At 43.2% G+C, this 27,086-nt stretch overlaps 1 protein-coding gene across 3 annotated transcripts in view; it reads right to left on the reverse strand.

The window, feature by feature from the left end:
- ABHD12 (abhydrolase domain containing 12, lysophospholipase) overlaps positions 1-27,086 on the reverse strand; it is a 47,219-nt gene that overhangs the window by 2,149 nt on the left and 17,984 nt on the right. For all 3 annotated transcript variants that reach the window (XM_027807237.2, XM_027807234.2, XM_055725374.1), the window contains 11 exons: positions 19,750-19,874; positions 16,305-16,410; positions 13,772-13,891; positions 10,914-10,944; positions 5,660-5,705; positions 4,253-4,382; positions 2,746-2,783; positions 2,470-2,549; positions 1,575-1,657; positions 759-837; positions 339-466 (listed from right to left, as the gene is read on the reverse strand). In XM_027807237.2, coding sequence (XP_027663038.1) covers positions 339-466; positions 759-837; positions 1,575-1,657; positions 2,470-2,549; positions 2,746-2,783; positions 4,253-4,382; positions 5,660-5,705; positions 10,914-10,944; positions 13,772-13,891; positions 16,305-16,410; positions 19,750-19,874 — 966 coding nt within the window. The remainder of the gene's footprint in view (positions 1-338; positions 467-758; positions 838-1,574; positions 1,658-2,469; positions 2,550-2,745; positions 2,784-4,252; positions 4,383-5,659; positions 5,706-10,913; positions 10,945-13,771; positions 13,892-16,304; positions 16,411-19,749; positions 19,875-27,086) is intronic.

The following is a 27,086-nucleotide window of genomic DNA, read 5'->3' on the forward strand; positions in this document are numbered from 1 at the left end:
AAGCAGAAGTAGCTGCTCTGCAAACAACTCCTCCAGAGCATGCAGCTTACAGCAAAGATGAGCCAGAAAGGAGAACTGCTCCCAGCCTTCCGTACCTTCCCTTCCCAAAACCTGCTTTGCAGGGAGGTGGAGAGCTCTGACTTTGTGCTAAGCCAGCCCAAGGATCTCAGCCACACCAGAGACCAGAGGGTATCCAGCTGCCCAGAAGAGCTGCCCAACACAGGCACCTGTTACACATCTAAGAGAGATCCTGGGAGCATGTCAGAGCATGCCCCAAGGCCCCATGCCCCAGCCCCATGCCCAAGCCAGAGGACACCCCGGTTTAGCTGGGCTGTTACCGCAGTATTCGAGGTAGCTCTGGACTCCTGTAGATGTACTTGTGCCGGTAGCCAAGGTCTGTGTGGAATGGAACAAACTGCACCTTGTAGTCTCGGAAACTCCGTGACGTTGCAGCAATGTTGTAAAGCTGAGTCCAAGGGGAGGCAGGTGAGGGACACATGTCATTCCAAACCAGAGCCACCCCTACCAAACCAGCACCCCTCTCAGCTGGGCAGCTGGACCTGGCTTGACCAGCTTTGCTAGCTCTAGCTCCGTTTCATATTGATTTGCCATCTCCAACACCACAGAATCTGTAGTCCCTGTGGTCTATGTGTTTCTACACATACCTTCCCACTGCTGACTTTTTGCCTGGCTGGAATATCATTCTATCCACACCGCTTCCTCCCACCAGATCAGTTTGCAGAGCTACATGTGTATACCTTCTTTCCCAGCTGAAATGGTACCACTGGGTCATCCTCAGCATGAAGGATGAGTAGGGAGCATGAAATGTATTTCACACTGTAAAAGAGAAAACAACACCATAAAAGCTCAGAGCAATCCCATCATTCTCTACCATCAACATACTTTGACTTTCAAGGAAACTGCAATGACAAACTTGTCCTGTGGGTCATTAACTGCAGTTCAGATCTTGAAAACCCTATTATCTGACCACCATTCATTTGATCTATATAAAATTTACTAGTGAAAGGCATCCTCATAAAAGCTACTTGCTGCCTAGACTAGAGAAAAGTGCCTCACCCTGCTGCACAGCATCATCCTCCCAAGGTCTGGTTTGGTTTCAGTACTGCAAACCAAACTCACAAATGCTCAGGCTCTTGAATGAAAGGCTCAGTGAAAAAAAAACCCCATGTTGTTACACACAGGGTAGCTTATGCAAATGTACAACAGAGAAATCTTCCCAAACCTTCAGTGTCCCAATGATACTGTTTAACATGTAACGTACATTTGAAAAGCATAAATCCCATGGACCAAACCAGCATATCCCTGAGAAGTCTGTGCTCTGTTGTTTGCACCTGTCCTTATTAAGAACAATTAAAAAAGGAAGAGCTCCACAGTGCAAAGCTGTGCTGTACTAGGGCTGTGAGAGTGACTGAAATCCCTTCAGCAAGTGTAACAAAAAAAAAAAAAAAAAAAAAAAAAAAGAAGTCAGGAGTGCAGTCTAATGTCTATCCTCCTTGATGCTTGCCATGGCTCACTGCAGCCACAGCTGAAACTCCGACAAAGAGGGAACTCACTTCTCATCATTTGCAAATTTAATTCCACTTGTCGTGATGGGGTCAAGGAAGAACCAGTCAAAGCCAGGGAAGTATCTGTATATCTGAGAGGAAAAATTTGAGTTAGTGGCAGGCACCAGCAGGACAGTTATACAAACAGCAGTAACGGGGCAGGTCACTACCACCCCAGTAACATCCCTCAGCTGCTGGCTGCACTTTCTGCAGTGAGATGGTCCATGTTTCCACCAGCATTATTTTTCCTCTCCTGTTTCAGGCCCATCTCATCAGCCTGCTCAGGAGCAGGCTCTCTAGATGCTTGTATGGTCCAGCTCTCTATGTATCGTGCTGTTGCTGGCAACAGTCTTCCTGAAAGAGGGGTTTATCCCAGGGCAACTCACCAACCGGGCCACATCCAACACCCAGTCTGGTGTCTGCCCAGCTCAAAGCCAACTCACAGCCATGCCAGATGGAAGAGATGGCCACATCAGAATGAACTCATCAGGGAAACCATGCAAGCACAAAGAGGCCACATGGATGGGGCAGTGACCACGAAAAGCCCAGCTTTGCCATCGCTTTGCTTGCAGCCCACAGAATAGCCTCCTGCAACAAAGAAGCTACAACACAAAAGGAAAGGGCTGCCCATTGCTGAGAGCAGAATCTATATTCCCCTCTATATTTACTGCCCCTTCTGATCACGGTTTCTGTTTTCTTTGAGCAGGCTTCACACATGGCTCTGGTACTGCTTACTGTACTGTGTTCCCAGGAGCTGCCTTAAGTGCAGCTCTTTGCCCCTGACGCTTATAAGTATCACTGCTGCCCCACAAGTCATGCAGTTAGCTCAGTTACATCACATCTGAAGGTTAATTTCTAAGCATACAGTTACAAGTCACTAGTGTGAGAGCCACTGTGTACTTGCCACAGAAAAGGGGTGACTTCGCGCCTCCTCCCGTATGTTCGTGAATGGAGATTCCAGGATCAGGGCATCCGGGGGCGTTTCTGAAAAGCCAAAGGCAATGTGCTGAAATGCAGGGGTGCAGACAGAGAGCCAGCAAGGTCAGCATCTGCCTTATAAGAGCAGCTGCCAACATGGTGTGCCAAGAACAGCCTTGTCACAACCGCAAACTTATGTGGAAATCTGGGATGCCAGCAGGACCCGGGCTGGGTGGGAAGAGCACCCACCCGCCAGACTTACCTCTCTCACAAAGGCGCCTCACAAGATTTGTTGCAACCCTGTAAAGAAGAACAATGAGCATTTAATCTGGCGCAGGCCCTCTGCAAAGCACCAAGCTCTAGCAGTAGTAGGTGGCAGAGGTACAACTCAACTGCCATAATGTCGACCCCTCTCACTGTCTGAGGTCTGGACAGCCAGCCCACAATGGCTTGGGCTCTCACAGGTCTCCCATACCCCAGCTGTCTCAAATGGCATCAGGTGACAGCACTTAGGTAAGCAAACAAGTCCAAAGAAACAGCACACTTAGAAGAACCTCCTTTAAGGTGGCTCTCAGGCTCCCAGCAGATCTGCAGCAGTGTGACATAGCCTCTTATCCCAAGACCACAAAGGCTGAGCAAGAAAGAGGGAATGCAGGAGTATGGGCAGAGGGGTGCTGTGTTCCAGGCAGCTGGCGCGCAGTGTCCCAGGGTGACATTGCAAAGAGCTTCCATAGCTGGGTCAGAAAGCAGCAAGGTCTCCCTCATGTACCTCCCTAATGGGACAGGGATAGTTCCAAAGTTGCTGAATCCTCCAAGCACAGTATATTTCAAAAACCTCAAACTCTAGGCTGGCTACAGTCACCAGGGAACTCAGCTGGGGACCAGACTCCCAGGCCACTCAGATTGCAGTGCACTGGGAAATATCATGAACACACTCTGACCCAACAAGGGAACCTGGACATAGCAAAAATATAGAGGAAGAGCCAAAGTCTTTGCCTTCTTACAAGCAAAGCATGATGTTTAGTATCACAACAACGAAGAGACACTATCCTGAAATACCTCCATGTCCAAGCAACACATTTGTTGGACAGCAAGGCAAGCTGTTGTGGTCTCAAAACAGTTCAATCTGCACACAGCACAACTCAAAAGTCACTCTTGTGTCTGCCCTCTGCTCCTCCGCAGATCAAGGGTGTAAGAGTACATGCTGTGGGCCTACTGAACACGACCCACCTCCAGACAGCACTGGAAAGGAAAATTAAAAACACCTGACACTGAACTTCCCTGTGCCAGGCATGATCACATATGTCGCAGACGGCCAACAGCGTAGTCATGCAGGCACGTGCAAGATTACACACAGCATGGTTGTTGGGACAGGAGGAAAACGTTTTTTAAGGGCAATTCACGTACACGTGCAGCTGGTCCAAAATACTCTTTCAGAGTACCAGAGAAGCCTGTTCTGCTCTGAAGGACACAGAGGTTCACCAGAAGACATCAGTGCAGCACCACTCGGTCAATCTGCATTATATAACTCTGTCTTTTTTTGAGCATAACCTTCTGGGCAACAGAAGTTCAAGATCAATTCCTGCATAGTCATTCACTGTAGCCCTCCTCCCACTGTAGAGAGCAAAGGGGAAGCTAATCTGTAGCAATTATGCCACAGACTCAAAGCCAAGACAGCCTGGGGACAATGGCAAACAGCACCTTCATTCAAGGTCAGTTGTTTAGTGTTTTTCAGACGCTGCTAAGTCCCGCTGAGATTAGATGCTTACCCTGTGCCCAAGGAGTGTCCCCATACATAGACAGGGTTGTCTCCACTTCTTGCTTTTATCCAGTCAAAGACATGAAGGGCGTCGTAGGTCATTCCCCTCTCTGACGGGCTGCCTATCGAATCACCCCAGCCTGAAAAACAAATAGCCCCTCTGATAATTGTACAAACTGGTCAAAGCCAGCCAGCTTTTCCCATGCAGACCCATCCACAACTGCAAAGGGACCCAAGACATGGACAGTTTCTGCTTATTTCACTGTGCACCTCTACAATTGGGGCTGAAAGTCCTGACTGATCTGCAGTCATTTAAACAAGGTAACTGCTGCCTGCCAAGGAGTTTTTGTGGATTTAGTCAACAACAAAAATAAAAGCTGGATCTCAAACACTGCCACACTGTGTGCTTGCACATAACCATCTGCAACAGCTCAGCTCCCAAACCTTAGTTGCTTTTGCATGTGTGTAACTAATTTGTCAGTGGAGTGTCTAGCAGCAGCAGAACTGGATGCTTAGGGTCAAAAAACCGAGCACATTTCACAAAACTGTTATAACATCAGTTTGTCCATGCTGTTCGATCAATGCCCTCAAGCAATTTTCCACTGACTCCTGACTGTTTTGGCTCTATCGCTATTGCAGCATGTCTACACACCTTACATTAAGCAGCAAGCATCCCACATCCCTTCTGATACCTAATAAGCAGCCAGAAAAGCAGCTGCCAGCAGGACTGAAAAACAGGGCAAGCTCCTACAAATAAACCTCTCCCGGATGTCTTCTTGATAAAAACACAACAGATTAATTGCTTTCCTGGATCTCCAGTGGCATTACACTGCAGCATGGCTTAAGTACTAAGAAGGGAGAAAAAGAGCAGCAGATGCATGACTGCTGGTGGCACAGAGTTGTAAAACAGTCACGACTTCTGCCAAGGACATTACCAACTGTCAGCAAGTCATTTTCTCTGTGTCTTACCTATCGGCTTTTAAAAAAGAAGTGCAGCTTCAGTTCTCTGTGAGACCTCAGGAAAGTCAATTAGATCATATCAAAAAGACTACATATAGGCAAGTTTGCCACCTGGAGGATGCCTTAACTGGATGCTGTGACAGTTTACATGCCTGGCTCACCCTCTGCTCTGTAGCTGCCAAATTAGCAAGCCCTCTGCATGAGGGCAGATAGAAGCCAATCCACAGAGCCGGACATCAAGAAGCTGTGCTACACAGGAAGGCACTGGAAAGAAATTTCTGGAAGTCCTTTGGATACCCATGACGAAAAAAAGAAGCAATAACCACACCTAATTAGCTGGCAGCAAGTATTTATAAATCAACAGCTCCACTGAGATCCAAAAAAAAGAGCAACTTCTTTGTTGCTTCTACAGAAAGAGATATTTAAAAGTGTTTCATAATAAAAGAAGCCCACATACCTCGATAATCAAACGTGACCACATGGTACCCGAGGGAGCTGAGAACCTAGAGGGCAGAGAAACATGCAGAAAATCATCTCAGAGACTTGCACAGCTTCTGCCTCAGGCCAAGGTGCAGGGATCCAATTTATAGCATTATCAGCCTGACATGGTAGAGTGACAACTTACAGCTTTTTAGTGTAGCAGGCACTGGGCTTTTCAAAACACTAGTTATTCTCAGCCTGCTGATTTTACTCCATTTGTTTCCTAGACCTTGTATCGGGCTATTTTAGACATTGATTCTTCCTTTAACAACTTTGGCCTTAGGATCCACAAATATCCTGTTTCCCCTACAAACATGTTCAGGTTTTCCAGTGAAACAGTACAACTGCTTCAATTTACGTTATTCAAAATGGCACGAATGTTAACATAACATGTAAGAGCCCGCTTCAGGTCTCAGAAGGCTTAAACATATACATCCAAAGCATGCAATTGCTCTGTCACAAAGATTTAAGTTGCAGTCAATGGTAATCCTAACAAAATCTGTTAAAAGCAAGTGAAATGTTAGATCAACGTGCTTGGGAAAAGTGCCTTGGTAAACACAGTGCTAGCATTCCAAGCTACCATTGCTCAGTACAAACCAAACAGGTCTACAGTAGATTAAAAAAAACAACAAAAAGTCAGAAAAAGATTAAAATGTTGTTGCTTTCACATGATACATGACTAAAAAAAGCAATCTCAGTATTACACTATATTCTAAACCTTCTAATGGGCAAAAGGAAATCATCTCGTATGTAAAACCAAAACTATTTCTAGTGTAATTGAAATCTTGATAACCTGAACAATTACGTTCAGTTCTCAATTAGTACATTAAAAAAAAAAGGGGGCGGGGGAGAAAAAGAGGATAACATGGAAAAGAGGGGTTATTCAGTTAAGGTGGCTACTCAGCTCCTTTGCTGAGGGGACTGTGATGGTTTCTCCCACTTCCCTCTAGGATCCATCCAGGGCTAGTTTTCATCCATTTCAGACACGCACTGGATGTTTCTTTCTCTTCACTGGTCTGATCTGGGATGTAACATGAAATCACACTTTACAGGGCATGTTCAACATACATTGGACACATTGTCTTCGTTACCTCTAAACCCATTTTTGCTCAGCTCCCAAGTCTGCATCTCTTTAGCTGACCACTGGCAGGTTGTGAACAGCCCAGGGCCATCTGGAGTCAGCCTGTGCCTTGCTCCATGCACACTCATAACTGCGTTCCTCTGCAATGCCCCCTGTGTCCCCTGCTCCAGAGTTGCTGCTGTCATACCAGGCCTGTGCTCCTCTACACTATGCTGGGTGCCATCAGTGTTTCCTTTGACACGGAGTAACTGTATCTGTAACTTGTACACAAAAACATTACAGCGGTTTTCTCTACAACACTATCTGCATGTGAAGTGTTACTATCTGTAGCGTAGATATAGCTATGCCGTGTATTTATACAAAGCTCAGCAAAAGTAAAACCAGCTAGCCAGTGGCCACCTGTTTGTTAGACAATTGCTTTTATGGCTAAACAAGCTCAAAACAGTGCACCTGGGTGCTCCAAAGCAAGGTCAGAAGAAGCCTTACAAGCCTCAGCCATCTAACCAGCTGTGGTAATCCTATACACACTGGGTCACAAGGCTGCAGTTTTGCTTTTTGACAGTCCACCAACTGCAGGCTATCACTCACTAGCCCAGCTAGGATACTGCAGACCCTCCTGTGGCTCAAGGCTTCTCACCAGGATCAAGCAATGGATTTTCTCTGAGTGTTTACCCTGCCAGTGTGCCTCCTGATAGCCGGCACAGGTCTGAGGGCAGTACATAGGTCTTCACTGTAATGTACTGCCATTACTCAGTTGCTGCATGCTTGATTTTACAGCCAATGCAGCTCGCGCAAAGACTAAAATTGCTATGAAGATGACAACTACAGGATGCAAAGACAAATTCAAAACCCCTGCAATGGCAGGACACCATTCTCGAGGTCACTGCAGGCCAGAGCAGTGCTTGGTGGTTTGGACAGCACAGTGCCGCGGCAAATCGGGTACCTGCTGGTTGCGTAACATTCACTACCTTCAGGGCTCACTGCACCACAAGCTGGACTTCCAGTGTTAACAGCTGGGTTAGTATTTGTTGCAATTTTTTAAATGACACACCTAGTGGTACTAGGACTATCGCAGCATACAACTGCAATGATACCTGTAAGCTGAGCGTTACCTTCTAAAGGAATAGTATAATTTTAACCTTAATGGCTTACATAGATATTGGGTGGAGTTATAAACAATTAGACAATTTACTATAATTTGGGGGCACACAGTGATGCATACAAGTAAAAATGGAGCTTACACTGACAACTGACACCTGACTGGAAATTGAGAAAGCATCTCCATTGTCCCACTCAGATCTAAATGGTCATCTGAAGATGTAAAGCCAGTAACTTCACGTATGTATCACAGTTTGCTCTGCTGCTTTCTGCTTCCCACACACACAATAACATGTTACATCATGTTCACCCTTGCTGCACTCAGTTGTGTTATTTCTTGGCACTAGCCATAGGGTTATGCTATTCTACTACCCTTTTTTAATGCCATTTTCCCACTAACAGTTATTTGGCATTTATATTAGCAGATGCAACTGCAACAGCTTCAAAGTCACTCAGAGCTTCTTTGATTTTTGCTGTTCAGCTCTCTTAAGCAATTCCTGTTTCTCTTTCTTTGGCTCCAGATCCTTCAGTGGGGTTCCCTTGGAGGTGACAAGGTCCATACTGTGTGCACTTCAGAGCAAAGGCCCTTCACAGGGCCTTATGCAGTTGTTCCACTCCAGCATCTGCACTCACATGTTACCATTTCTTCCAACATCCTCTTGCAAATAACTATGCCAACATCACAGAGAGACGTCGTTATGTATATACAACAGCACAGTATAGAATACCACTGCAACCCAGGTAACAAGAGCAGAATAATCAGGTAAAATATTAATTAACAAATTAGGTGCTGCAGGACAGCTGTTTCCATCAGAATCACTATATACCATTTTTTAATATGCTCACTTACCTAATGGACCCCCTGACTGGACATGTAGCACCCGAAGTTCCTTCTTGCAAAGTCTGGTTTTCAGCTTTTACAGTGCTATTTTACTGCTAGTATCTCATGCAAGCTAGTCTTTTCCAGGCAATTAAAAAATTATTTAACCTGTTGACAGTTTACCTATCTTCTATACATGTTTATGTGTTGGCTGCATTGGCAACGTCTCTTCTTAATAACAAATAAATGCACTTTTAATTAGCAGCTGTTACATTTTAAACCAGACTTTTACCATCCCCTGTTTCTTCTTAAAAAATATGCCAAGTTTAACACATCCATTGCAATCATGCACACAGGACTAATGTTTCATTTTCAAAGCCAACTGTATCCCAGTTCCACTACAAACTTTATTATTCAACTGTTCCTTCAACTTCTGTCTGCTTAATTGCTGATAAATAATTAACTGATAATGTTCTCAACTCAAACATTTTTTTTTCTTTTTGATCTCCATCATAGATTTCTTTTGTTTGCACTCATGTATGCTTTGCAGCTGTGTTGTTAGGGTTGGTAACCCCCTCACTCTGGCAACCTACCCCTGCAGCAGAGGAGCATTGCTGCTCACCCCAGGTCACTGTCCCCATGGCAGCTCTGCAGCTCTGCCTTCTTCCACCTGAATATTCACCTTCCCCACCCCCCACCCCACCCCCACCCCCTTCCTGCAGACAGCCCTTCAGCACCTGGTTCTCCCTCTATTTACCTCCTCGGACCATCAGTCTGACCTGCACCTCATACTGGTCCAGCCCCCCAGAGAGGCCTCCAGCTTTCCTTAATCCAAGTCTAAGACCCAAAGCACAGCCCTACCCCCAAATCCTACTGCTCAGCACAGCCAAAAGCAGCAAGGAAGCAGTTCTGGTCAACAGACTTATCAATGATCTGGATGCAGGAGTTGAGTGCATCATTAGCCAGTTTGCTGATGACACCAGACTTGACTCCCTTCAGCGACAAGAAGCCTTGCAGAGGGATCTAAACAGATTGAAGCGTTGGCCAACAATTAATGAGATTAAATTTAACAAGTCTAAAATATGGATTCTGCACCTATGACACAGTCATGCTGGCCACAAGTATAAACTGGGAGGGGAGTAGCTACAGAGCAGCCTTGCAGAAAGGGATCCCGGGGTGCTGGTTGGTAGCAGGCTCACTACAAGTGAGCAGTGTGCCCTGGCAGCCAAGAGGGAAAACCACATTCTGAGTGCAAACACAGCACCACCAGACAGTCAAAAGAGGCAATTATCCCGCTGCATTCAGTATTGGTGCATCCTCACCTTGAGTACTGAGTGCAGTCCTGGGCCCCACGATTTTAGAAGGATGCGAAGGGACTTAAATGTGTCCAGAGGAGGGTAACAAAGTTGGCGAAAGGGCTGGAAGGAGCATCCTGTGTGGAGCAGCTAAAGGCTTTAAGTTTGACTAGTTTGGGAAAAAGGAAGCTGATGGGTGACTTCATTGCTCTATACAGCTTCCTGGAGAGGGGAAGTAGAGAGGGAGATGCTGAGCTCTCCTCCCCGGTATCCAGTGATAAGACATGTAGGAATGGTTCAAAGCTGCGCCAGGGGATGTTTAACTTGGACATTAGGAAACATTTCTTTACCAAGAGCGTGATTAAACACTGGAATGGGCTTCTGAAAGAGGCAGTCCATCCCCCAAGCCTGCCATTGTTTAAAAGGCATTTAAAATGCCCTTAACATGCTTTAACTTTTGGTCAGCCCTGAATTGGTCAGGCAGTTGGACTAAATCATCATTGTAGGTCCCTTCCAACTGAAAATATTCTATTTCATGATTGTGAGTATATACAGACTGGTAACACATCAAAGAATACTCTTAAATGGTACCTTAAATTAGTATACTAGTATAATAAATCAAATTATGGCTGTGATTAAATATAATATTTTTCCCTATAAACTGTGTTATGAAAGTATTCCTGGCAAAGAACCTGGTCAGCTGAGTTGGAGCTGACAGTTAACATCAGCAAGTAAAAGGCCTTTCAAATATCTTCTAATACGGGGAAGTGTGCTCACGGCTTACAGACCCCTCTTCCCATACACACTTCATACCCAGAGGAGACTGAGAGCCCTAAGCTGCACCCCACTGCCAACAGGCGGGTAATGAGCAGTCTTCTGAAGTCTGCACTTCTGATGTGTTAATGTAACTGCTTGGGCAACACAGGTAGCCACTTACCTTGTAAAGCTCCACGCGGTGATCCCCTCCTCTTGCAAAAGTCATTCATGAAGAGAAGGAGGGAAATATACACAAACAAACAAAAAAAAACGAACCACATGTGAACATTTAAGCTTCCAGAAACAGAACTTCCCAATTGCCTCAGGCTTCCAGTTTAACACAAACATGCCAAACATTAGAAACACCATTGAGTGCTTTTTCACAGGCTTCAAGGAGACAGCAAGGCTTTGCTGAGCTAGGACATACTTTTGAAGTCAACCTCTCCCTATAAACCTCTTATCGCAGCAGGTAAAGACAAACTTTTCAAGCCACCCTCCTACCTTTGGGAAAAAAAAGCCATAATACATGCAAAACAGCGTATCCCTGTTGGCTTTGCAGACCTTGCAATTCCTGCCACCAGTGCTTCCCCAGCCAGTAAACCCTGCTCTCCAAGGTGTGATGCTCTCAGCAGAACTCACCACATTAACCCAAGCAGCTGGCCCCTGGATTTTCTCACCTGGCTCCAAGCACAGAGGCAGAAAAGACATGAGCAAAAGACTGAGCAGAGAAAACCAGAATTGAACACTACAATTAAGTCCAGGGGAAGAATCTGCTTTAATGTTTTGGGGTTTTTTGATAAACTGGAATCTGGTCAATAAAATGGAAAGGAGTGTGAATGTGCCATTACATGCTTTAAAATATATCCACAACATGACATGGCTAACCCAAACTTTAGTCTACTCTTGATGTAAAAGTAGATTTACTCTAGCATTCATATGAAAACTCTAAAACATTCACACTATGACTGGTGTAGTCAGTGCAGCCTCTAAATCAAAATGCCACTTTCCAGACCTCCCTCTAAGAACACATGCACTTGCTGGCAAAAAGCTGTCAGCTCCAACGGTACTACAAAATACCCAATGCAGCCAAAACCACTCAGGGCAAAATGCAAGGGGTTGCTTCTAAGTAATTTTGAACGATAGAAGTCTAAAGAAGAAGATACATTTGCTTGAATAGTCACCTTTGACGTGCATACATTGGTGCCTTCACATGCATTCCTCAAAGTGCAACAGAGGGGGATCAAGTAAACATAACATTTTTGCCTCAGTTCCAGACCACTCGGGCAAACCAGAAAGCCGAGGCAGTGCCTTTTACTTATGGTTAATGCAGCCTGTATCAATAAAGCAGCCCTTTGACAAGAGACTGAATACGCAGTGTAGAAACATACAGCAATATATATTTAAGCTGAAATGGCAAAGCCAATACACCTCCAACTTCTCCAATACACAGAGTAAATCAAAATGCAAAATACATAATCGATCCGTATCTCATTCCTTCATCACAGTGGCACCTGAGGGAGCCAAGATTTAAATCTAATCAATATACACATAACAAAGATACCGGTCCCAAATTACCACCATTAAGCTGCAGAATAGCTTCCATTAGTATCATTTGCTACACCAAAGGCAAGAAAACCAAGCGAAGCAGTATTTGAAAAATAATGCAACAATTTGATTAAACCTTGTAATACATCAGCACAAGGAAACAAGGTCTGTTTCCAAAAACCCATTTGTTCATGCATTTCCTGGCTCACAGCATGCATATTCCACAACATGCCCTTGTACCAAAAGAAAACACTGCTAAAACAAAAATTTAGGTGAAAAAGGGCAACATTCCTGCAATGTAAAGGCTAGGAAAACTTCACTACCAGCACAGTTAAAGTTTCTTTGCTTTGCATCATAGAACTTTTATTTCTGCAATGTTTCTGCTCTTGCAGATACCTTTGAGCAGACATCAGCTTCAAAAGAACATGCACTGGCACTCAAAACTTGGAAAGGGGCTGATACGCTTTGTAAGATGCAGATTAGTAAGAAAGAAAACATGTTCTAATAAATGAACTAAAGCACTGTATCATGCAGAGATGTGGCAGTAAGAACATGATTCTGAGAAACATCCAGAAAGTTTCACACTGTTCTAATGTTTTTTAGCATCCAGCAACAAAGCATAGAGAAGCAACCTACTACTTTAGCTGATACACATGGTCAACTATAAAAATACAAATTTTAGAAATGCTCTTATTCCAGACAAATGTCCTGTATGTATGCAACACTTAAATGAAACCAGCACGTTACCTTTCTCTTTCCTTCTGATTTTCCTTCCCTCAGAATGTGTTAACTACTAAAATAAGCTCACAAAAGGAACTGAAAAGTTTATTTAATGCACATCAATCACATATACAGAAGCACTAATACTGTCCCGTGTCTTGATTCAGAGATCACTACACCGAAAAGTACTTCTCCCTACCTGATCTAGCAAGTGTTACAGCCTCTTGGCTTCTAGCAGGCAATTCAAGATAAACTACAATACAGATATTTCTGATAACTGCAATAAACCTATTCCAACATTCAATAAATGGAGAGGCACCATTTCTTAATACACACTTTCCTTTTAAAAGAAAGGGAAAGCACCAAACTGCTTTTAGATACTTTTTTGTTTTAATCACAGAATCATAGAATAGTTTGGGTTGAAAGAGACCTTTAAAGGTCATCTAATCCAACCCCCAATAAGCAGGGACATCTTCAACTAGATGAGGTTGCCAGAGCGCCACATCAAACCTGACCTTGAATGTTTCCAAGGATGGGGCATCTATCACCTCTCTGGGCAACCTGTGCCAGTGCTTCACCACCCTCATTGTAAAAACACGCTTCTTCAGATCTGGTCTAAATCTACCCTCTTTTAGTTTAAAACCATTGCCCCTTGTCCTATTGCTACAGGCCCTACTATAAAGTTTGTCCCCATCTTTCTTACCAATGTGTCAAAGCTGTGGCAAGCCAGGAAAACACAGCATGAAACAAAGCCACCACTGTTTTGTGCCTCACCTTGTTCCCGCATTGCCGTGCAAGTAAAGGATTACAGGATGGCTGGAACCCAAAGCATCTTCAAACCACAACTGGTCCTTCCCTCGGGCATTCTTCCATAAGGCTGCAGGGACCGTATGCCTGTGTACAGAAGGAAAATTTATATTGTCCTGCTGCTACTCGGTGGCTACCACTCAGATTTTGAGTTCTGATCAAATCTAACTCAGGATTACACACCTCACACACCCCCTTAACAAAACCGTCATGATTAGCTGACAAATGGCCAAATTTAAAAGGCAGTGGCTAGGGTTATTTCTACATGTTCATGTCCACCACTGTTGCCTTCAAAACCCAAGGCTATGCAAGACATCAAACTTGACAGGCAAAATCAAAGCACAACTACTAAACTTCCTGCTGTTCTTGAGAAGGAATCTCAATTACTCAGCTTTTATGGCACTCAATTACTTCAATTAGCATACTTATATATGATAAACAAAATTCCCAGCTAGGTCAGCAGATATTCAGAATAATCAAAGTCAACTAGTTTTGGAAAGAATGTTTGGTAAGAGGCACATCTGACTCCATAGTCAATCTGAGGAAAAAGAGGGGCTCAGAATCCGATTAAAAGATCATGCACTTTGTTTTCATACACCCGGCTCTTGAAGGTATAACATTTTAGCTGGAAAAGCTACAATCTAGAAGAAACAGGAATTTTTAACTCACAGCTGTTATTCTGTAGGTAATATAGCTGGGCAGCCTGCTAGGAAGAATTCAACACAAGTAGAATGGACAGAGAGGAATGACAGATGGAAGAGAAAGTAGGCATTTAAATTGGATAATTACTTCAGAAGACAACCACTGAAAGAGAGTACATGCTCACAGCGATCTCAAACTGTTGAGACGGAGGCTAGCTTACAGTTGCTGGAAGTAACTTAAGTATTCAGAAGCCTTTCTGCTTGGAAAACAGGCAAACTCCACCTACCACACCTTCCTCCCAGATGTAAAGATCAGAGGACAAACCACCACAAGGGGAACAAAATGTAAAAAGTCTACTTGCATGCATGCAGCCAGCAGACATGTGTTCTGGAGAAGGAAAAGCACCCTAATAACTATGAGACCCAACTTCTCCAACTGTTCTGCCTCAAGCCTTTTGCAAGCTTATGAACAAAGCAGGCTGAAGGCTTTGTTCCAGAAGTATACCAAACACAAGACCACACACTGGCATTAAAGCAAGGGTTTAATGAAAAGTTTGTAGCCTATCTCGTAAGTATCAAGACAAATGACACTGACTCTGAAATGCCACCACAACTGCAAGTTCCATTTCAGTAAGGATACACAGTACACTTGTAAGGGAAACAAAATCTCAAGATTGCAATCTAAACTTATTCAACAGCTTAACAGGTAGAATTTTAATCGCCCAAGTGAAGATACAAACCGTTATTTATCAGCCTATCCTGGAAAGACTGAACTTCTGGCTTCTAAAGACATCTTTCACCAAAATCCACTGAAAGGGAAGGAGCCATCTTTATGTAGCAGGATATTACTGTCCCATTCAAAAGGTCATATACCCTCAAGGGAAGAGAAAATCTCTACTGCACTAGGGGATACATACAAGTTTCACATAACTGAAAACTCCAAATGCTACAGTTTACAGATCTAACATCCCTGGCTGTATTAAGGAACAGGCTCCTAACCTCCACACCTGACATGGTGCCTAGTCTTTTTTTCAGGTGTTTGCTGCTCTTGCACACATACTCAAACTGCAGGCACTTCTTTTTCTTCAAAGCTAGCAGGCACTTTTCTTGTGGCTTTGAAACTTCTGGTGTTGAGACACAATAGAAAGTGATCATGAGAAACAGATGCAGAGGCTGGTTTGAGCTGGTGTAACAACACAGGAAGCACTGAAAGCAGACCTTTTCAGACAGGAGAACCAGTCATCTGAGCTGATCCTGAGTAACAAGGAGCTAAAATGTACTGCCCTTGCTTGGGACCAAAAAATCATCTTCATGAGGACGGAATGACAAGTGAGTTCTGAGACTGTCACTTATTTTGTTAGCAGAGTAAACTGTGTGTTCTGTTCTCACCCCCTCTCCAAATCTTACATATGTTTTATACAAGAATATTCTTCCTCCTACTCTGAAACACTTTGGTCCTGTTTTCCAGTCTTCCCACACACTTATTTTGCAAAGCAAAAAATGAACAGCAGTTGAATGACAAAAATTTAATTCCTTGGGTCTCATCTGATAGGGAGACACGATCTTTGTAGTAATGCAGAACCTGTAACCTTTACAATTCCAAATTACGAAGTTTCTCTGAATGCACAGGTTGTCTAATTGTGTTTCATGCATTACTGATTCCAGTTCAGACAAGCTCCAGAGATTCACATACTTTTCAACACAAACTCAGTTAGTTGGCAGAGGAAAACACAAGCATCCACAAATCAGAGCAGGCACTAGCTGTCACACAGAGAGCAAAAATACTGGATAGGCAACACTGAGGACAAAAAGAAGGATAAAGATGTGTGGCAAAAACTGCACAAAACAGGCTTCCTTACCACACTCCAATGGTTACATCCTCCTCTGGCTGCAGATAATAATTACAGGTGTGGTTTAAACCTTGATCCTGTGGTCTTTTCAAGTCAATGAAATATGGGACCCTCACTGCAATACAAAAACAGAAAAAGGGGAAAAGAAACCCACCATAATATGAAACCTTTTAATTTTTACCTTTATTTTCTTACAAAACTGCTTTACCAAGGTACTGGAGAGTTATACAAACTGATCCACTGTGCTGGAAAGACCTCAATACTTTTTGTGAGAAAGAATGAACAGGCTACAGCTGCAACTAAAACATGAACAAGACAGCAAGGTAAGAAGACACAAGAACCATCAAAGAACCAGCGAGCAGGCTAAAACTAAGAGGTGGAGAAGACAGACAAAGCTTCCTGGGATGCACATTTAATCATCTCTGCCCAGTCTGCTTTGTAAATCTCCCAGACACAAGACAGTCACTCCTGCTGCGTCCATGGGGTGGGTTAGCTTATTTGACAGACCTTTTACTGTTTGCATTGTAGCTGTAAAGGATGTTACCGATGGACAAACTCCCTGGAATAAAGGGTGCATTCCAGAGCTGTAACATGTTTCAGGATGACCTGTGGTTTCAGTCTCTATAATACAACAATCTAAAGGAGATACTGCATTATAGTAACAGATACCACATTGCTCTTGTCCTGTAAGACTAAGATAAATTGTGTTAAACACTGTCCTCCTGAGCCTGAGGAGAATATGCAGCTCGTTAGCCCACTCTCCAAAGACTATCAAATAATTGCCATGTCTCACAGACACTGCAGCATTTAAAAGAGATCAAGTTAGGCCAGAAACTTCAAAACAAAAATCTTACACCTCAATTCACTCTTCCAAATGTTTTACGTTCCCCAACTTCCACAATACACAGTTGTTCATTGCTTGTTATATTTAATGATTCAAACGTGAGCAACATCAGGAAAATCAAACCCCAAACATTTTCCATACTCTGTCTTCCATTGCTTGGTTCACAAGCTGCATCTTACAGACACTGTGCAATATGCTAAATGAGGGGATGTGCTTAGCCTAAATGCTTCCTTTTCCATCACTAATGCTGTATGGCCTCTCTAGGCAGCCTCTGACACACCCAGCACCAAGAGCGATGCCATAGCTAACTACTGACAGCATCCAGCAGTTTGAAGGACTCTTCTCCCAATAATTCAGGCTTTTCCCGTAAACTTGAGCTCCACTCCAGCAGAACCAGGAAGTCTGTCTCTTTGAAATTCAGTGGCATAACAATTAACATACCAGTTTTTGTGCTATTGACACCCAAAGCACTAATAATGGTGACAGTCAAATCTCATTTCACTCATCCCCTCCCCCTCCCCGAAAAAAAAAAAAAAAAAAATCAGTAAATATTCCACAAACATGAAAACCAAAGGAGACAACAGCCGATATTAACCTGACAAATCTGGCTCCTTCAACTGAAAATCTATACCTGTGCAAGTCTGTTTGCTCTCATGCAAAAGCATGTCGAAGAGTCCCAGACAAAGCATGCCTGCCACCAGAGACCCACTGGGTCACTGCACTGGCACTGCAGAACTTGATGACTCCAAGAAGATGGCAAGTTCTGCGGTCAAGGTCTGGACAGGCACACAAGTCACTTCTAGCAGTGATCTGGAAAAATTATCCAACTTCTCTGTGCCTTGATTTTCCCAGATATTTCTCTTGCCAGATTTTGTATTATAAAGATAAGAACAGGAACGTACCAATAGTAGTGATGGGGATCAGGTAAGCATCTACCTCAAAGCAAGAGAAAAATACAGAAGTACAGGCTACTTCTATGTATGGCGTTTGTCACTGGGATGGTCCATCTACACACACAGACAAACAGATCGCCATCATCATCATATAGGCATACATCACATGGAGATTTAGCACATTAAGGGTTTTTTTAGTGACATGTTCCAGAGCTATTTGGTATCACAACACATCACATCAACACATCACATGATTTGTTAATCATACCAATACACTAAATCTGATCTGGTCTGTACTTATGTTTCTAGAAATCTCCGTTTTCTAAAGTACACAAGAACAAATCCAGACCTTGGTTTGGTTGGTAACATGGGAGCATGGCTATCAATTCATCTTTAGCTATCTGGAGAAACCAATGCAAGCACTTACTCCTGAAGCTCTGCGCTACTGTTTTGGAAGCAAATCCCAAACTACACAAAAGGAGGAGAAAAAGATGGGTGAGGAGTAGTGATTTATATTCAGAAAGTTAAAAAACAATATGACAGAGCAAACCCTACACCACTCCTCTGAAGGAAAAATGTCACTCTCCAGTAGAGAATTACTCAAACATGCCACTGTACTTCTATTAAGTGTGTTAGAATGTATTTTGTATAGTTTTTCATGGAAGTACTGTTACAAGTAAAATCTGACTGCCATTATATAAAGTAGTAGGAACAATGCTCCAGTGATATTACTGCAAGTACTAGTACAAGAAAGTTACGGGACAATTATTTCAGTCGCTTGGGAATTAGTAGAGGTAGGAACTTCAGGGAGACCCAACGAAGCTCTGCAAGGGCAAATTAAAATCATCACTGAAAATCAAGGTGATGAAAATGGAAGTAACCTGCATTATTCACGGTACCCAGCTGTCAGTTCTGACAATCAAGGCACAAGAGCTGGCCTGCACATGTGCACACTTCACAGTGACCGTGATCCAAAGCGTTAGAATATACAGAGCATGCAACCAAAATGATGTAAGTTACATAAAAGCAACACATCCATAGCTGGTCCTTCTAGCTTCTACAATCAAAGGAAGATATTTTTCAAAACTTAATTTTACAAAACACAAGTAAGGTTTAAAGACAAATTTAGATCACAAAGAAGTATCTTTCATACAGTGATGCTCCATCATTTTCCATCCTGTGGATACTCAGACCACGCTGGGCAACCTGGGAGCTGAGCAAGCCTGCCAGATCCACTGCACCACCAGTTTGACCAAATGCAAAGGCTAAACAGACACAAGGAAAACACTGTCTGACTGCATAAACAGGCCCCTTCTGTCCCAACCAGAATACTCTCGCCTGAAACCATTTTAGAAGAGTCACTGCCTGGAAAACAATTCACTGGATCTAATTTCACTGGCTTGCTGTCTATTCATGCAACTTTGTTGAACCTTTCAGAAAAATGCATTCTATATATTGCACAGTTTTCCTGAAGGAGGCCCTTTCGGCTGAAAGTTGGCTTCAGTTTGGTCACTGTATTCATGTAAAGACATGGTACAAAGACCACTAGGGCCACAGAGAATGCTTTCCAAACCGTTGTTTGGACAATTTACAGCCAGTGAAAGTACATACCCATCACAATCTGTACACATGCAGGGTGAAAGTGAAAGCAGACAAATGAAAGATAGACACTTCTCCCCTTCACCCCTCACCCATCCCAAAAGACTGAGTGACTTACCAAAGTTTAGGAAGACCAGCTTTGCCTGAATAGCAGGGCAAAGTTTTACTAGAAATGGAATGGCTATGTACACTCCCAGCAACCAGATTATTAACTTCCGCAACCGAAACCATAATCCATATCGCCTGCATTAAAAAAAAAGAGAGAGAAAGACAGTTCTGAATACAGCAGGAATTTTATGAAACAATTTTCACAACAATCTGTGTTCTTTGTGTATTTGAAAATCTGGCCATTTACTCTTTAAAGAAAACTAACTTTAAACTGTTTATGTAGCCTCAGTTGTTTGAGAGAAGCAGAAGCAACCACTGTCAGGTGATGATATGCAGCTTAGAAAAAGGGAATAGAAACTTCACTGATTATATTTGAAATCACTCCCTAAAAAGGGCTTTTTTTCCACTGATTTAACAGATTTCAAGATCTCTAAAAAATGCATTACATTTGTCTCCAAAAATAGCCTGACTGCACTTCCCATTTAAATCACTATCAGCGAGATTTTATTCAGTTAGATTTTCACATATTTTGAGGAACTATATGTAATGAGACAAATAAAATTACACATGAGCTTATGTCCAGACTGAAGCAGACATTTTGCCTTGTCCAGCTAAAAGGGTTCATACCTCTTATCACCGTGGAAAGCAAGTAAGTTAAGAAATTTCATAATGTTTTATATCTGCAGTATCATTTTCTGAGTCCAGACTGAGTTTGGAACAATTGCCCCAACGCTTTATTTCCATTTTCTCCTAAGTATTCTGACTGGGAAGAGTAAGCTACAAAAAAACCCAAACCACTACCACAAAAAAATAATTAAAGGGATCACACAGCAGCTAGTTAAACAATTTTTCTCAAAAATATACTTTATTGCCTCAAAATAATTACCACATACACACTCATATGTATATATATCTATATACATGCATGTACATAAAAGTACACTTCTAATGATCTAGTTCATTAACATTTTATGGACAGAAACACTGAGGCCCTCAATTATCATTGCAATCAAGAACGAAAAACATGTAAACCCTTCAGGCAACGCAACTTCCTTTGCTTCCCACCAGTCTAGAGCAGGAATGATGTTGCATGCCAGTGAGCAACCAGTTCTCCCTATCGGGAACTGCTGGCAGCTGAAAGCAGAGATCAATTTTTCCAAGACACGTGAAATTATTAATCTCCCACTTGGCAATGTTTAGGAGCTGACACACTGAACCTGCTCCACACTAGTGCTGAGAGGGTTTGAACACTGTCAGCTAGTTGAAACTCTAAGAGAGCCTGAAGACCTCTTTTTTTAAGCATTTCTACAAAAAATTGTTGTACAGACAGAACTGGGATGGAAATAGTTTGATCATGCACCAATATCTTCAACATCTCAACAGCTGTTGTAGCCCTAGGCTAAAGCTAAGGCTCTCAGGAACAGTTTTTCAGAACAGTGAAAAAGACGACACTCCAACACCCTACCCTGGGTAAGTTTTTGGCATGATTTCTAGAGCAGTCACAGGGAATGGGCTATCCTCTTGTCTGTCAAAACCTGCCTCCATCACACCTGTCTCCTCTCAGCCAGGAACCATATTCTGGACTTCAGAAACATCTACCCTCAAAAGCCATACACTTTTCTCGACAAGCTAAAGGAACTGCTGTTTTCCAAAAGGGAAAAAAAGGTATCACTAAGACACTGCCAACCAGCTCTGGCTGCAACAAGCCCATGATGAAAGGTTCAACAGATTTTAGTACTTCCCATGGCAAACCCGACAATGAAGAGGTGAAGAAAGCCAGCCAGGCTTCCAGTGACATTTCCACACCTCAAGCCCAGTTTCCCAAAGTATTAAGGAGAGCAGAAACAGCAAAGGACTGGCAGGAGGAAAATACAAAACAGGGGCTTTAGAAGAACATTAGTGAGTACCAACGCCTTAGACTGACCCACCTCTGCCCCACGGAGAGCAGCAAATAGAGGAGCAGGTGGCAGAGGCCCCAAGCGCACAAGCAGGAACAAGCAACACGTGGTCTGCCTGCAGCTGTGGTCTTTGAGAGGGGCCCAGCAGACATACCCCAGAGCCAGGGTTTGCAGACCAGTCCACTGTGAAATGCTGTAAGGTCAGCTAAATACACACACAAACCCCACAACTTTGGAAAAAAAGCCACACAACGTTTTGCTTGAGCTAAACTGATCACAGCTCTCTACTCTCAAAACGAGCTTTCCACAACCACCCCCACAATTAGCACCTACTGCCTATTTCCATCGTTGGAACGGGTTTATGGAAGAGAAAGGGAAGAGAGATCACTGAAGGGTAGGTAGCTGCATTTAGATGCTGAGCAATCAGGATATAATTTAGCCCTCTTCAAAGAGAGAAGTGTCTTTTTGTTAAAACTTTTTGTCTCATTTGGCTGGTTGCTCAGTTGACACCACCTGGCAGTTTCCTCTCGCCTCACACTTGCGAGGTGACTGCCACTCACCCCTTCCCACTGAGAGCAGTGACGTGGTGAGCAACCAGGCAGGATGGGGCTTTCCACTAGCTGTCCTGCCGGGGGGGGCAGATCCCGCTGCAGCCAAACAGAGCTCTCCTGGGGGGCTCCCACATATGCCAGGATTTCAGCCCTGCATGAAGAAAACCCCGCTTGTTTAGGAAGGCCCCAGAGTCACGTCTGAACTCCTCCAGCCACAACCAGAGTACATCAAAACACAGGCTCTTCGGATGTCTGGGTTGCAAAAGCACTTAGTGTGACTGAACCACAAGCTGGAACCAGGAACAGAAAACGCTGTGAATGACGTTGTCCAACTACTTCTGTCAGAGCTCAGGAATTATTTTAGTTTCTCTTTTTTTGGAGACTGACCCAAGGCATCTCTTCCTCCGCTCAGGTACCCCATACCAAATGCTAATCAGTAACATGACATTTACACCTCATCTCCAGGGAGATGTCTACTTAAAATGCAACCAGGGCAAGGCCTCTATCCATCAATAAACAACTTCTTTCCTCCTGATAAATCCAAGACAACATGCTGAAGTACAGGCATTGCAAAATTATCAGGTATGTCTTTAGTGAGCAATTCAGCTAAATTAAACTGCTCTTGCTCTGCAGAAAAGCAATTTCAGGAAATAAATGCTCTGCACAGGGGGCTGCTGGTATGCACAGGCAAAGGCAGCAGCAACATACTTTTCACCCCATTTTCACCAGGAAACTTAAGTCAGTCTTACCTGCAAAATACAAATGAGTTAGAGAATAAGCAGGTACAAACTGAAGACATTGAACAATATCATAAATGGATTTCTGGGAACAATAAAAGTAATGTCTAAACCAAAAGAACAAGAAAGAAACCTAACCCCAAAACACCCAATGCCGTCACTCCAAAATCTAAAAAAAATCCCTGCTGACATCACATTTTCTCCTTTAATTCACCAAAGGCTTTTGTCAAACTTCTGGATTCTGTCCAGCCACTGGCAAAATCTGAAGCAGTGTTTGCTTCACACATGTTTCCAAAGTGGATGTGAAAAATACATTCTCTCTCTAGACACACCTAAATCTGAAAGAAGAAAGTCTTTCCTGAAAGTGCAACATCAGGAACATAAAAATTTGCCTGGTAATTTACATGTGGACAAAGATCCTGTATTCACTCAGAACGAGCATATTTTGCATTTGGGCAGACAGTACCTGGCCAGCAAGGCAGAGCTGGGGGTCCTCTCATGACAGTTTCTCCTGAGTGTTATCTTTACCAGCCTAAGGGAACTGCAGGCACAAACATCCTTTGTCTCACCATGAAAAACAACTGCCAAACAAAGAATTAAGTACTGCACTGTCTACACAACAGGGATTTCAACCCTGGTGCACAATCACAGCATGTCTGCAAAGAGCAACCAAGGCAAATTTACTATGGGTATCTTTCAATTCACAGTACCAGTGTCTCTCCCTCCTCTCCAGAAAACACGAGAGGTTTCTGAACCCGTGCCCAATGACCATACTACTGTGGCGTATACTGCATACAGATTTGGATCAAAATAATTTCTCCTGGAGAGCACCTGAATCACTTCTGCGTCAGAAGTACACCAGAACAGTTTCCATCACAATCTCCTTATCAGCTGTACCACAAGGGTGAAAGGACAGGCCAAGGGTGAAACAAGAGACTTATCATCAGAGCTGCAGTCAAGCAAGAGCAAAATTTATGAGAAATACATAGACACACCGGGCTTGCAGTGCCCAAAGGACCTACAGACAAATGAATGTACAGCCCCCATGGCCTCGGTCATCTAGCAGAAGTAAAACAAACCATTCCCAGACACCCGAGTACAAGACTACGTTTCTTCAGCGAATGCTGTTTCTCTGGCTTGCTCTGGTGTCCCTTAAATCATCAGCTGTTCAAACTGCAAGCTGGCAATTCTTTCCCAGCAGGAACTCAGAGCATGGGATGTGGAAAACCAAGAGCATTTTCATTCTTGGTCACGCAAGGTACCTCCTGACTACCAGGTGACAAAAATGATTTTAAAAGTAGTAGAGGAAGAAATAAATAACACAATGGCAAAACTAGAACACAATCCCCTGATTTTCTAACAGAAAACTTTTTTTTAAAAAATCAATACATTTCTCCCCACAGACAAGGATCAAGAGCGTAACAATCAGGAAGCAAAGACACAGGCAAAGTATTCAAAAAACTGAGGGTCAAAAGGAATTTAAAGGACTAGGAAAAATTTCTTTTGGGTAAACTTTGGGTACCCAAGATGACCTATTCTACAATCCCAAAAGTGCAACTGAGCCCCAAGGCACACAGAGACATACAAAAACACAGCAGCCACCCACAGGACAGCCCACACATCAAGTCACTGGCAAGCCTTCCAGCCTTTCTTGCTAGTCTTGCTTTAAACAAGAGATGGCTCCTAGCCCAGGCAGGATCTTCAAAAACGTTCATCTTCCCTTCTTACAGGAAGTCTGGACAGTGGTGTTGCACAGGGCTCCCCCTTCTTACAGGTCCTAAAGGGTGAAAGAATCACCCACTCTTTCTTCACCCTCCACACAGGCCATCTGAGCCACTCAAGCCAATTAATCTTTTATTTCACTTCTTCTCTGCCAAGAAAATAAAAAAAGGGGGGAAAAAAAAATCCACCCTATCAGCCTTCCAACTGTGTGAAAGCACATTCAGAGCAAGCCTCCCAGCTCCTGAATGGGAGTTCCAGGCAGGCAGTGGGTCTCTTCACTCAGAAACATTACCTGCAGCTTTTGGACAGCTTGTGCAGTGAAATGCAACAAAGTAATTTTCCACTACAAGATTTATATGGGTCGCCGTCTCCTCTGTTTTGCTGCAAAACCTGCTTCATGTGCAGCTAAATGCAAACTGGAAAGATGCTAATGTGAGAAGGGTTTGTCCTCTCCTGGTTTCTGAGCACAGCGAACAAAGCTTCATAGGCAAACAGGCAACCACGTGGCTCTTTTATTCTGAGCCTAGCTATGCAGAATCCTCCTCAATGAAGTCTGCAGCCTAGCCTTAACTCTGCTTCACTAGAGGCACTGTATAGAGAGCATGGAGGTTGAATCATAGAAAATTCATCCAACCCTGAAAACGGGTCTTCCCCCAAATTCACGAAAGCCAGTGGGAACACAGCAGTATCTGCCTGAACTCTTAGCATCTGTGCAACCAATCCCTCCCTTTGGCATTAGGATCCTTTTTAACAGGATCCATTCACTGCAAAATAACTCAAAAAGAAAAAAAATCAAAGCTCCCAGACTTATCTTGCTATTCTAGGGATTAAACAAACATCTGAAAAAAAATAATGAAAACAAAATACAAATGTAAAGGCATTACTCATGTTTTTCCAAGCTTGTTGCAGAAAACAACCCCAAAAAATCATGGGCAAACTGCACGGGTATCTGCATCCCTAGAGACTTAGTTTCAGACAATTTCTAAAGATCTTTGCTCTTGGAAAGACCTGTAAACCAAGACAATTAGCTCTAACAGATTCCTTTGCCATCTCCTACAAAAAGTTCCTTAAAATCTTGAACTTTTTCGCTCTTTCTGAAGAAATAGTCTAGCTCCTCTCTTGAAAACTAAACTGCAGTACAGTATCATCACTCTGGCACTTCTTCAAAAGAATGAAGATATTACATTGCAAAGAGCCACACAGAGCCTATTTTTACAAGGGTAAAGGACTTAACGATTTTTCAAACATCCACCAGCAGAATCAATTGTTGCCGACACATGCTATGTCTGTGGAGGACATGATTTACTCTTTGATGTCGCAAAAAACAACCTGCTCTTTTCAGCTGTTGGGCTGAGACAGAAAAGGCTCATTATCTGTTCTTTGACAGCCTCTATAATTCAAGTACAAGTCTATCTGCACATAAAACCAAGCATTAACAGTAGGAGTTGTTAGATCTGTTACCAGGAAGTATCAGCCAATTAATACACGGTAAATTTCCATTTCATGCCATCAAACATGCAGAAGATGTAACAGGCAAATTCAAACCTGATTCTATGGCTTCATCACTGTGGCATCCAGAATGTTCATCATTCAACAAGAAAAGCATCTGAAATCAGGGACTATTTTAGTCACGTCATAGATACATGAACAGTAAAGATGCTGTAAGAGATCCTGAGATCACCCAGTCCACTCCCTCAACCTACAAAGGACACACTACCTAAAACAGCTGTCTGCTTAATTCCTTCCACCAACCCCTGGCAAAACACAACAGTCCATGCATCACGAACATGCCTTTGGCGATGCAGTGTGGAGCTAAACAGACTTAAGTTTGCCAGGTTCACACAGTAAATCAGACTAGCTGACTTCTGACTGAACAGTGATTTTTCCTAGAAAAAGAGAAGGGTACCAGAGTACTTCAAAAGCTAAATAAAGATTTACCCAGTGGGCAGAAATAGAAAAAGCTATCCAAATCTCAAAATCCAGCTAAGCTACTAAATGGTCCTATTTATACCAATGAGAAAGTGGGAGAGTGGGGTGAATAAAACACTAAGCACACCTTCTTAAATATTGGCCTTAAAAAGCCAGGACAGAGCAAGGCATTCAAGTCTTCACCAGCAGAGACCCAGCCCAGGAAAAGTTACTCCACAGTTCTCACCAGTCGACTTTGACTGTACCCAGGAGCAAACAGTTGGGTTGTTCTATTATTTCTCTTTTAATTAAAACACAAATTAACAGGAATAATGGGCTTAATAGGGCAGTGGAAAAGCAACTAATGTAAAGCCTATGCGTTTCCATTAAAAAAAAAAAAAAAAGGACAGAAAAGAAAGGCAAGCTGAGTTTTCTGAGAATGTTTTCAAACATGTAAGCTCCACCTTCAGGGTCCTCAGAATATATGACAGCTTATTTTATAAATAGACACAGCATCAACAGTGATGGAAA

The sequence above is a fragment of the Falco cherrug genome, chromosome 13 (assembly GCF_023634085.1).
Source record: "Falco cherrug isolate bFalChe1 chromosome 13, bFalChe1.pri, whole genome shotgun sequence".
Lineage (NCBI taxonomy): Eukaryota > Metazoa > Chordata > Aves > Falconiformes > Falconidae > Falco > Falco cherrug.